The 12,192-nt window shown below is 51.1% G+C and overlaps 1 protein-coding gene across 1 annotated transcript; it reads left to right on the top strand.

Annotated features, from left to right (window-relative positions):
• Positions 1 to 1,767: 1,767 nt before the first annotated feature.
• On the top strand, positions 1,768 to 2,718 carry LOC138378780 (olfactory receptor 10V1-like). The gene has a single exon (XM_069464140.1). It carries the CDS (start codon positions 1,768 to 1,770, stop codon positions 2,716 to 2,718), a length of 951 nt encoding a protein of 316 aa, XP_069320241.1.
• Positions 2,719 to 12,192: the final 9,474 nt, after the last annotated feature.

Here is a 12,192-nt window from a genome sequence, read left to right as displayed (position 1 = left end):
AAAGACTGCAGGTGCCCTTTAGGTAAGTAAAAAACAAAATAATGCTCAGAGTAACACAAAAGTGGCTGGGAGGCTGGAGGAACCCCCCTCTATGCCAAGCAAAGCTATCCTCCAAATGGGTTTTCTAGTTTCATTTAACCCACTTTGCGCATCAGTGATCCCAGCAGAAATGGCATGCCCCTAAAAAGTATGCTCCTTTAGGAGGCAAGTCCACTTCTGCAGGGCCCTTAAGTCCTGCTCATTCTTTTTTTTTTTTTTTTTTTTTTTTTTGAGACAGAGTCTCGCTCTGTTGCCTGGGCTAGAGTGAGTGCCGTGGCGTCAGTCTAGCTCACAGCAACCTCAAACTCCTGGGCTTAAGCGATCCTACTGCCTCAGCCTCCCTAGTAGCTGGGACTACAGGCATGCGCCACCATGCCCGGCTAATTTTTTGTATATATATTTTTTAGTTGTCCATATAATTTCTTTCTATTTTTGGTAGAGACGGGGTCTCGCTCTTGCTCAGGCTGGTCTCGAACTCCTGACCTCGAGCGATCCACCAGCCTCGGCCTCCCAGAGTGCTAGGATTACAGGCGTGAGCCACCGCGCCCGGCCATCTGCTCATTCTTGATTTGCTAAATCTCTAGAATCTTAGGAAACCTTCTCCTCTTCTCCAACGCTGTAATGGAGATATGTCTGGGAAGAAAGCAGAGGCTAAAGACAAGGCTCCCTACTGGTAACGTGGGTCCTGCCAAGGGAAGGAGGGAAGCAAACAGCTCCTCGAAGCCTGGGAAGCAGACCAGCCAAGTGTGGTCCCACCGGGCACTCAGCAGCCCATTGTCCTGAGACTATTCCCTCCCTGACTCTCTCCTTACTCTGTCCTGTGACCTGGCTCACCCCTTTGCCCTCTGCTCTTCTCACTCTGTGCCCGACCCTGTGCTAACTGTGGAAGACGCATAAGTGAACAACAGGCACTTGTTAAACAAACATTTATTGATATTCCCAATATGTTCCAGCCACTGTTTGAGAGGCTGAACAAGACACCGTTCTTGCCATAATGGAGCTCATCGGCTGTTGGGGTAGACAGAGAAATAATCAAAGAATCACAGGACTCAGGGATAAATAATATGATTGAGGAAGCCCAGAGTGCTGTGGGAACATAAGGAAGGGCCTCACACAGCCTAGGGGTCAGGGGAGGTATCTAGAAGGAGGTGACACATAATGCAGGGCCTCCCTGCAATTGAGGCAGGGACATAGGAGAGGCAGCTCTCGAGCACTCTGTTCACAGCTTGTCACCTGCAGGAATTCCAGGCGTTTGGAGGCGGTAGTAAGGGAAGAACAAGATAGCCAATGCGCCAAGTCAAAAGCGTCTAGATCCTACAAGAATCCCCTGCAGCTCACTGAGTCTGCAGCTTCCCACCCCCACCCCAGACAACTCTCAAACTGGAGATCAGCTCTGACAGAAAGACTGTCCTTAGAGTCCAGGAAAAGCAACTTCCTATTTAGAGTTCGCTCGTCTCAGGTCATTTTTGTAATAACTCAACAGGTGAACGAAAGTGACGTCACATGAGCAGGGCTTCATTCTCAGTGAGCAGAGGGCAGAATTCAAAAAGCTAGTAGCATGAAGACAAGGGCTGATCCTGGAAAAGGGGCCTGGAGGGCCTGGAGAGCTGGCTACACTTCCATCCCTGGAAAGGACTTCAAGGTTTCCCACAACTTGGAGAATTGCTAAAAAAAAAAACAAAAAAACTGACCTTTCCATCCTAGGAGTTCTACAAAGAAGAATATAGGATGGACTCACAGCAGAAAAACCACACCTTCAGCTCTGAGTTTATTATATTGGGCTTTGGGGACCTTGCTGAATTGCAAATCCTTGTTTTTGGACTCTTTCTAATCATGCACCTTGTCACCCTAGCAGGGCACACAACTATTGTCCTCATCACCCTCATTGATTCCCGCCTCCAGACCCCCATGTATTTCTTCCTCCGGAACCTGTCCACCATTGAAATTGGTTATATACTGGTTATTGTCCCCAACATGCTGGCCAATTTCCTTTCGAGGAACCAGCGGATGTCCTTCCTGGGCTGCGCCCTGCAAATGCACCTCTTCATCGCCCTGGGTGGGGCAGAGTGCTTCCTCCTGACCGTGATGGCCTATGACCGCTTTGTGGCCATCTGCAACCCCCTGCGCTACGCTTTCATCATCACCAGGGCCCTGTGCCTGCAGATGCTGGCTCTGGCATGCAGCAGCGGCTTTGCACTCTCTCTCACTCTGACCACGCTGATCTTCCTCCTGCCCTTCTGCGGGTCCCATGAGATCAATCATTTCTTCTGTGACATCCCCGCTGTGCTATTCCTGGCCTGCTCAGACACACAAGCCAATGAGATCGCAGTCTTCCTCGTATGCATGCTCATCCTGCTGATGCCCTTCTTGCTGATCCTGCTCTCCTATGGGTTCATCATCACGGCCATCCTCAGAATCCACTCAGTGGAGGGCAGGAACAAAGCTTTCTCCACCTGCGCAGGGCACCTGCTGGTCTCGCTTCTGCACTATGGCTGTGCGATATTCATCTACATTCGCCCCAAGTCATGCTACACCCCAGAACAGGACAAAATTGTGTCCTTAATCTACACCAACGTAACCCCCATGCTGTACCCTCTGATCTATAGTCTGAGGAACAAGGAAGTGAAGGGTGCCGTCAGGAGACTCCTGGTGACGAAGCAGCAGCCCAAGGCAAGTTGAAGGGAGGTCAAGGCCCACCAGCCAGGCATCTCACTGTGCACCTCGTGGCTCCACGCCTCCCTTTTCTCACTGCCTCTTTTTCTGTGATCAGAACGACAGAAGGAATCCTAAGATTTTCTGAGATGCAGCAGTTCTCAGGCATTGACGGATGTTTTACTGTCCCTTCATGAACAGTTCCATCCATCACCCACAGCACTGTCAGAGACGTGGACACGGACAGGCAGAGGGTCATTAGATGACCAGAACAAAACATTAAACCAGCCACTTCTGTGGCCAAAGAACTAGCAGAGATAGAAATACAAGGAACTCCCAGATCCAAAGTAGGTAGTCTGGATGAAAATGCAGAGCCAGCCCAGAAACTGAATTCCTGCACCATGAGAAAATGACCTAAAGATCACTAGAGACACACGAACGCAACCCGGAGCAGCAGCATTGAGGACTCCTCCCTCAACCCACGCACCATCCTCACTGAGGCACTTCAGCTTCTGGGCCAGCTGCCCCTCCTCATCCTTCAAATCTTGGTGAAAGGGCCACTTGCTCCCAGAAGCCTCACGTGCTTACACATCATCTAGCACTGAAATGGCTTGTCTCCCCGAATGGCCTAGAGACTCCTTGAAGATGAGAACTATGATTAATCTCTGTCACCCCAGCACCTGGCACATAACAGATGCTCAATAAATGGTAATTGGTCAGGTTCAGTGGCTCACACCTGTAGTCCTAGCACTCTGGGAGGCCGAGGAGGGAGGATCGCTTGAGCTCAGGAGTTCGAGACCAGCCTGAGCAAGAGCAAGACCCCGTCTCTACTAAAAACAGAAAAATTAGCCAGGTGTGGTGGCATGTGGCTGTAGTCCCAGCTACTCGGGAGGCTGAGGCAGAAGGATTTCTTGAGCCTAGGAGTTTGAGTTTGCTGTGAGCTAGGCTGACACCACGGCACTCTAGCCCGGGCCACAGAGCGAGACTCCGTCTCTAAATAAATCAATAAATACATGGTAATTGAACTGAATTGTAAGCCCCCATGAGCCTTGGCACAAGAATGTCTTCAGACCTCAGCTGGTAATGGAATGAAAACTTTTAGTATGTTGCTGGGCTGAGGCCTCTGTGACCTCAGGAGAAAGTATTTACTGGCCTCACTCCCACCCCATAGGCTGGGCTCAGTGCCTTGGATCCCTGTGTTTCCTTCAACCATGACACTTAGCAGGAAACATTTCTTCAGTGAATGAATGAGTCCCTCATGTGTACCTGGCACTGGGCTTGGCACTAGGCATACAGACAAAGCCCCTGTCCTCAAAGAGCTCACAAATTATCCTGGGCTATCAGACACTGAAACAACTCATTTTAATACAGTGGCTACCTGCTATGCCTTCACAGGAGAGGATGAGTCATTTCTACCACCAAACCTCGGAACACCCACATGCTGTTAAAAGAGTCAGGAAGGAGAGAGCCTGAGTCCTTGATGGACCCTTCATTGGGCAACTAAACCAACACCAAGACCACCTCCCTCTGGACTTCGTGTTCTATCAACAATACATTTCCTATGGTTTGAACTCAAAAAGCATTCCTAAATGAGGCATGGGGGAACCACAAGTACCAGCTATTTCCAACCTTGCCAGCTGTCCTCAGTTCACTTTGCCTGCCACCTCCCCCATCATGCCTAGGGAATGACCCTGCTGCAGGAGCCACCACTGAGGCGCTCCTTCCCAGATGGGAGTGGTAGACCTTGAAGGGCAGGCACCATCTGGTCCTTTTTCCTGGTGCCCAGCCCTGCCTGCTCTTTGGTCAGTGACAAGGCAATGGCAAGTCAGTGAGAGAAGACGATGACTACAGTAAAGAATCCACTATAGGCTCTGCCTGGGAGCTCACAAACCAGTGCAGGAGACAGAACAGCAAATACCTGGTGACAGCCCAGTGCTATCAATATTACGCCCAAAGATAGACTCAAGTTGCTATCAAGTGAGGCAATACTATTCCACATCTCCTGGAATTGTGGTGAGGATTGCATGGGGAGTGACACATGGCCAGGACGCAGTGAGGATTAGCGGCAGTTTAGGGCAGCACTGGGCCCTTCCATGTTGCCCTGCCCCGTCAGGCTGCAAATGGGAGTGCGAACAAGAGAAGGACAGTGATCAAAATAACAGCTGTTTGGTGCTGACACCACCACTCCAGCCCTTTGTGGACCCTGTCCTTCAGGGCCACATGATGCCCTTGTAGCCTGCAGCGGGCACCCCTTTATTTGTGCAAGCTTAGGTGGATGCCGCTTCTGCTATCCTTTCAAGAAACACTAACTCCTACTGCTTGCATCCCTAAATCCTCCCCTACTTTCAAAATACACTAGTAAAATGTTGGCAACTGTTGAAGCTGGATAAAGGGTAGAATTTTTTAAATATTATTCTCTCTCCTGTGTGTAGATATGTAATTTCCATAATAAAAAGTTTTAAAAGTTAAAGACTCCTGATTGGTCCTCTTTGCCTAGCAGTCCGCCCCCCCCCCCATGGCTTAGAATGGCCGCCTCATCCCCCCATTCATGCACACACGGGGCCTTGGGGGAAGCACAGGGAGTCAAGCCGTTCCCAGGCTGCGAGATAAGGATGTGGCAACACAGGGGGCTCCAGGGAGGAGGGAGAGGCCCCTTCCAGTCAAGGGGGGTCATACATCAGGATGGGAGGGGTGAGAAGGGGATGGACACCATCAAAAGGGCCATCAGTGGCAGGTGGCCTCCCAGTCCAGGCAGTACCTGGGGGAGCAGCTGAGCTGCTCAAAGCAGAGCAGCTTCCCCTGTTCCCAGGTTGGTCCTGGCCCCCAACAGCTGCCTTTTGCTGTCCCCAAATGGCAGGAGGGAGGGAGGGGAGGGGGATCAGAGATGACCAAGGGCACTAGGCCAGGACACAAGGCCAGCCAAGGCTTCCCACCGGGCCCTGACCCCGAGAGTCCTGGGTCCAGCAGAAGCGCCCACAGTGACATACACAGGCAAAAAAAGGCCTGGCCCCCCCACCTCGGTCCATATTAGGCCAACCTGTGCCGGGCCCATCTCCCTCCCAAGAGCAGGTGGGCCCCGCTCAGGCCAAATCTCTAGGGAAGGGGCCCAGGAATCTGCAGATGAGGGGAGAGGCTGTTCTCGTCATATAGGTAAGAGATGATGTCTAGGGAGGGTAGACAGGACATGTTGAAAGGAATTGAGTAGATGGAAAGTGAGATGAGAGTATGGGAGGCCGAGGAAATGCCTCCCAAACAAAGGAGACAAAGAAGAAAGGAGAGGGAAGCGTTTGGGGAGTGGGGGAACAGACAGTGAGGTCAGTTGGGAGTTGGTTGGGTTTGAGGTACCTACAGGGCTTCCAAATTCATGCGGCTATACCAGTTTGAAGCTTAAGAATTCAAGAAAGATGTTGAGTATCTGGTAAAAAGATCCTTGTTTAACTATCACCTTCCTTGAACTATACACACTGGCCCTGTCAGCTCTGAGGCTTAATCATTACAGATTATGCCTTTGATTGAAAATATATTTAATACATTCCAAACAAGTTATCTCTGATTCAGAAACACAAAGGCTTTGATTGCCAGAATGTTTAGGACTGGCACTCTGGAGAGGAGGGGCTGTTATTTGCTGAGCACCTCTGTGTGTATGATGTATTTTTTGTGTTCAAGCACACATGTGTTACACAGGAGCACTTGGAAGGGGCAGAAGAAAAAATATTTCATTGTGTAATATTAACAAAATGCTGATGAATCAAACTGTCAGTAGCCCTCTGGAGGAGTAACTTTCAGGATAGGATGAACACTGTGTGTAGAATTTAGAAAGGATTGCTTTTTGGAAGCAGCTCAAAGCCACAGAGAGAGTAGAGTGGTATGGCGTTGTCCCCACAGTGTCTGCCCAAGGCCCGGAGGCGCAGTGACTTCAGAGACTTCATCATAGCATAGTCCTCCTCATTGCATCAAGAAAAAGTGCCAATTAAAGGAACTTTCAGAGGAAAAATATAGCCTCCAATGAATTGAACAGGACAATTAAAACTTCAGCAAAGTAGTTCACTTGGGAACTAATTAGAAGATTTTCTCAACAATAATTGATGAATACATTTCTTAATTTTCTGCTTACTAATGAAATATGTGTTCACTATAAAAAAATAGAGAGTAAATATGGGCAAATTTGGAAAAGAAAATAAAAATCAACCATTATCTCACCACTAAAGATAACTATAAGGAGAATGTGGTATATTTTTGGATAAATGAGTTAATTCCTGCTTAGTGTTTAGAACAGTGACTGAAACACAGTAATCACTCAATAAATGTTATTGGTTATCATTATTCCATTCCTAGTAGGCTTAGAAAAGTCTTTTCCAATCCAAAATCAAATAAAGTTCACCTAAATTTTCTTCAAGTATTTTTAGTTTTTTTGTGCATATATTAGCTGAATACATTTTAATTATACACAATTCATATAATATAGAAATATTTCCACACATCCTATTCCTTTATGCACCACCAGTGCTTTTACCAAGATATGTAATAGCAGCTTAGTAAGTCAGCACTTACTTGCCCGCTCCTATTACTATTCATTTGTTTCATTTCATTCATTTGACTGTCACTTGCACCTCAGAATTGTCCTCCAAAGAGTGAGAGACTGAGGCATTTATTCAGTGATCTTGGCTGCATCACAGGAGGGCTGTGTCCAAGGGCACAAATTCCCCTGCACTCCCAGGACCACCCTGTGCACAGGTTGGGTAGGGGACAGAAAAAGGGAGATGTGCTGGGAGCTGGAGGGAGCGCTGTCACAGGGCACAGAGGTGCCCACTCCAGCAGCTCAGAGCCAGAGGGCATGAGGAGAGTGCAGGGGGCCCAGAGGCACAGCCTGATCGAAGATGTAGAAAAGTGTCTACGGGAAATATAAAGGTATAGGAATATAGGCAGGCTGCAGATGACGGTGACCAGAAGGGATTCAAGAGATGTATAGAAAATACAGGAAAGAGCTTGAAAGTCGAACTCTTTGCTTGTCGCCCTGCACCAGCCTGCTTTTTTCCTTGATGGCCACGTCTCGGTAGAGCCCGGTTATGCCAAAGCCTGGAGGTCCTCCTTGACAACACTCTTCATCCTCCACATCCAGCGTGCCTTAAATCTGGGGCTCTGACAGGCTAACGAGATCTTTCCTGTGTTTTCTATATACCTCTTGAATCTTTGCACCAACCCTTCCTTCCCTGCTCGATTTGCTCCTGTTATCCTTTTCTCCCCAAGTGTGTCAGCTCCGGGGGGACCAGGCTTTCCGGCTGCCTTCCCTGCTCCCTTCCCAGTTCCTGGACCCCGTGCTGGGCGCAGAGGCCCTCAGAACATGCTGGCTGACCGCAGCAGCTCGAGCTGGGGGAAGGCCCCCCTCATACCTCCTGCACCCCGTCCCCTCCCAGAGAAGCAGAGGCAGCAGGAGGAGGCACCTTTGGAAAATGACATGTTTTTTATTGCTATGTTTGCAGTGGCTTTTTAGCACAGTAAGAATGTCCCCGCAGGCCAGCCGCCCTCACCCAGCCCCACCCCTCCAGCGTATGCCCCAGTGTGGGCAGCCGTTCTGGGGGCCACTCAGCTGTCTCAGGGCTAGTCGTGACACAGACGTAGGTAGGTTACAGCTGCTACAGGGAAGACTTGAGATGTGGCAAGTGCATCAGCCTTAAGCTTGGAGGTGGGAGCCATGCCCGGATCCCCTCCCCGGGTCGTACCCATCTACCACCCCTGCAGTCGTGCCCAGCCCAGGGAGCAGGGTGTGGGCAGGCCTGAGCATGCCAGGTCAGAGGCCCAGGGTCCCCGGGACAGAATACTGCAGCCTCTCGCCCCACAGACTTGTGGATACAGTGTGGAGACAGACACACAGCTCCCAGGGCAACGCTGCCCCCGCCCTGCCCGCCTCCAGCTGTACCTTTCCTGTTGATCTGACCCCCTTCCAGACACAGAAGTACACCAGCACCCAGCAGGCCAACAGACACAGGGTCACCTCCCAGTTGAGGGCCCCTGGCACCTCCAGCCCCCCAGACAGCCACAAGACTTTGTTCCTAGGGGAAGAAGACGCCATGAGGGCTGTGCCAGCAGAGGACGGACGAAGCCACTGGAATCCGCTCTGAGGGGTCGTGGCTCCTCGCTCTGGCAGCCCTGGGTCCAGCCGGTCCCTCCCGTCGTCCACCTGGGCCAGGCCTGCAGGCGGCACGGTGTGCCTGGCATCTGGGAGTCCATGGCTGGCGGGAGGCGGTGGGGCCCCCAGCTGATTCCCGAGTCCCAGGCCCCAGGGCCCAAGGCCCCCACCCTACTCTGCCCCCCCACCAGGCGAGGCGGGCACTAGGGAAGGGCAGTGAACCCTGTCGCTGAAGGAGCAAGGCCCGTCCGAGCCCCAGGGACTAGCCTGGGTGCTCCCCGAGGACAGGCAGGGACTGGGAGTGACTGCTCCGTATCCCGGGGCTCGCGTGCACGCGCAGGGGAGACCCTGGGATGGGACGGGCCAGGCCCAGGGGCGCCCGACCCGCTGCCGGAACGCGCCAACGGGGCCCAGTGGCAGAAGGAAGCAGCCGGGTGCCTGAAGTCCTCAGCACAAGCCGGTTCGCACAGGCACACGGGGGAGCCCTGGTCGCGCCCGGCTTTTAAGTGCGCAACCTCGGAAGGGCGCCTCAGTGTTCTCCTGACAGGAACCGACAACAGGGAACCGGTCACCGGGAGGGGTTGGCCCTGCGGGCATCGGCACCGCCTTCCAGGCAGGCCGGCGGAGCACGCGCGCTGGGCGGGCTGGGCGGGAACCAATCACGTGCCCAGCGGCCTCACCCGGGGTCTCCAGGGGCGCAGAACAGGGCCGTTTGCGCAGGCGCTCTCAGGAGCCCAAGGTGAGTCACGCGCTACCGGTGGAGCTCACAGGTTCAGAGGGCTCTGAGGGCGAAGACAAAGGTTGGGGAGCCATGTCGGCTGCAGACCAAGGTGCAGGCGGTGCAGCAGGCCATGCTGAAGGCCAAGACGGACCAGATGGCCCCAGAGGCCATGGAGGCCCAGGCGGCTCAGGAGAGACGGGGGTCGCTGGCGGCAGAGCTCCACAGTTTGCACAAGTACAGGGAACCACAGGCCCCGGTGGACACGCAGCCCCGGGGCCCAGTGGATCTGCTGTGTCAGCCCTGGATGGACACACCGAGCCCACGGCCATAGAGCCAGGAAGACGACAGCTTCTGTTGTATCCTCTTCAAAGAGGTTGTAGTGGCCCGGGGCCCAGCAGATGGGCTGGGAGGGGTACCCTGGAAGGGCATGGAGGAGTCAGCTTGGGGGTATAGCAAGGGAAACAGTGGGGAACCAGGAAAGCTGGAACGGGTGGCCTGGGGACATGGGCCAGTGGGCAGGGAGACAGCCTGAGGGGCCTGAAAAGGGGGAGCAGACTGCAGGCACGGTGAGTTGGCCGTGGGTGGCCGGAGGGACAGCCTGTGGAAAGCAGGCCTCAGAGTGATAAAGGAGGCCTGAGACACAGGCAAAGTCGGTATCAGATGGTGCCTTAACCTGATCTCCACCGGCATCTTCACCATGCCTTTCTCATCCCCCATGGTGCGCTGGTCCCTGGCCACTCATGCCCAACCCGTGCGAGGGGCCGTTCAGAAGGAACTCGCAGTGTCCGGCGATATACTGACTATGTCAGTTCTAGAAGGGGCCTGGGTGGGGTGTGGTGGCAGGTGGCTGGGATTAATCAGCATCTGAGGGTCATTCTAATAGAGAAATGGGAACACCACACGGTAGGGTCTAAGAACAGAGACCTGGTGCACTGGGCCTGTGCAGAGCCCGAGAGAGCGGAGGGAGGTGAGTGCAGAGACACCATCTTTGACTTGATTTTCCTTTTCCCTCACTTTTAGCTGACTGACCGCTGAAGACCCTGGACACCTACAAATTTCCATCCCCTCCTGTCTCGACCAGCTTTACCTGTTGGTGCAGATCCTGCAGCCCCCATCTTTTACTAAGCCTCAGCCAGCAAAAGGGAGCTAAGCCTAGCCTGGTGTCTCATCGGAGGTCGTGCATCCTTCCCTGGGAGATTGATTCCTGCAGTAATTGCCACTTTATTATGGGGGCCTAATTGTGTGTCTGTGTTGGCCCTTGGGTGCTCTTGGCCCTTTTGTTTCCCTGTTGCTGGAGGAGGGGGATGCTTTAATCTTCAATGTTTGTTACTGCAAAATACAAAACTGAGCTACTATTCTGCATCTTGAGCTTCTTTTCAGCTAAGGCACCTTAGAATTTTCATGCCTTTGTTTGGAGGGGAGGTTCTGGGATTCAGATATTCAAGTAGTACTGTAACCAGCTTGATAAGCAAAAAATATTTTTATCATCTTTTTGTGTGTGTGTGGTTCTCTTATGTTGCAAGTTCACAGGCCAGTGAGATTTTCTGACCAGAACTTTGTAACTTTCTGCTGCACTGATGCATTCCCTTTTGAGTTTCTTTCCCAGAATGGCAGAGCCTCCTTGCAGTGAGGAGATAACCACAAAGCCTTAACCTCACTGTTTGGAGCAGATAAGATAAGCAATACTCCACCACAGACTGTGCCCAAAGACCCATTGAGCCTATGCACAAGACTGAAAGAATGAGCAATATTAACCCCTGGCTCATTATAATACTAAAATCCCTGCCCTGGGAGGGACTTACCCACCAGTTTTTGGTCATGGGATGTATGTACTAACATGATTTCTCCCTGCGCTTGCATTCCCCAAACACATAATGATGCTCACTCCCCTCATGCAGTATTCATTTCACCTCCAGAAAAACTGCTGACCCCGTTGATCTGGGAGGCAGATTTGAGACAGTCCATACCTCCCCCTCCCAGCAGGTATGTCTCCTGCCATAAATCCTTTCTTCCTTGACAATCCTCTTTGACTCAGTAATTGCCCTTCTGTGTGGCAAACAACAGCGAACCTCCTTCCCTTGTGGGTTCCTTAACAGTACAAAGTAATTGGAGACAATTTAGGAAATGGAAGAAAATGTAAATCAATTATGTCCTGTCCTTCAGCATTAACTACTGTCAACTTTTCAGAATATTTTCTTAAATTCACACTTGCTTTTATATTTTAAATATACAATAACATATAAAGTATAATTATTTTCAAGTTCAGCATTACATTTTTTCCTGAATTATTTTCATTTAAACTAGGAGCTTTTCCTCTTTCTGAAAATACTTCAAAAACATGCACTTGAATGGATGCATAAAAGAACCATTATAATGTAATTGTTGACCATGTAATATGTTTCCATTTTTGCCCTTCTATAGGTAATGATTCCACGTAATTCTATATGTCTTTGCCTGAATGGTTATTTCCTGAAGACAGATTACAAAAATTAGAATTACTGAGTTAAACATTTACTTTTCTATTTACTTTTTAAGGCCATTGACCTACAGTACAAAATTACTATTCGGGAAGTGTGCCCTCCCACTGGAATTCTGGTTTGCCCACACCTTAATACCACTGAGTCTGATGTCTGCAAAAATAAAAAACCAAATT

Source organism: Eulemur rufifrons, chromosome 30 (genome assembly GCF_041146395.1).
Source record: "Eulemur rufifrons isolate Redbay chromosome 30, OSU_ERuf_1, whole genome shotgun sequence".
In the NCBI taxonomy this organism is placed as follows: domain Eukaryota; kingdom Metazoa; phylum Chordata; class Mammalia; order Primates; family Lemuridae; genus Eulemur; species Eulemur rufifrons.
Note: the sequence above shows the minus strand (reverse complement) of the source record. Positions and strands in the feature narration are given on the sequence as shown.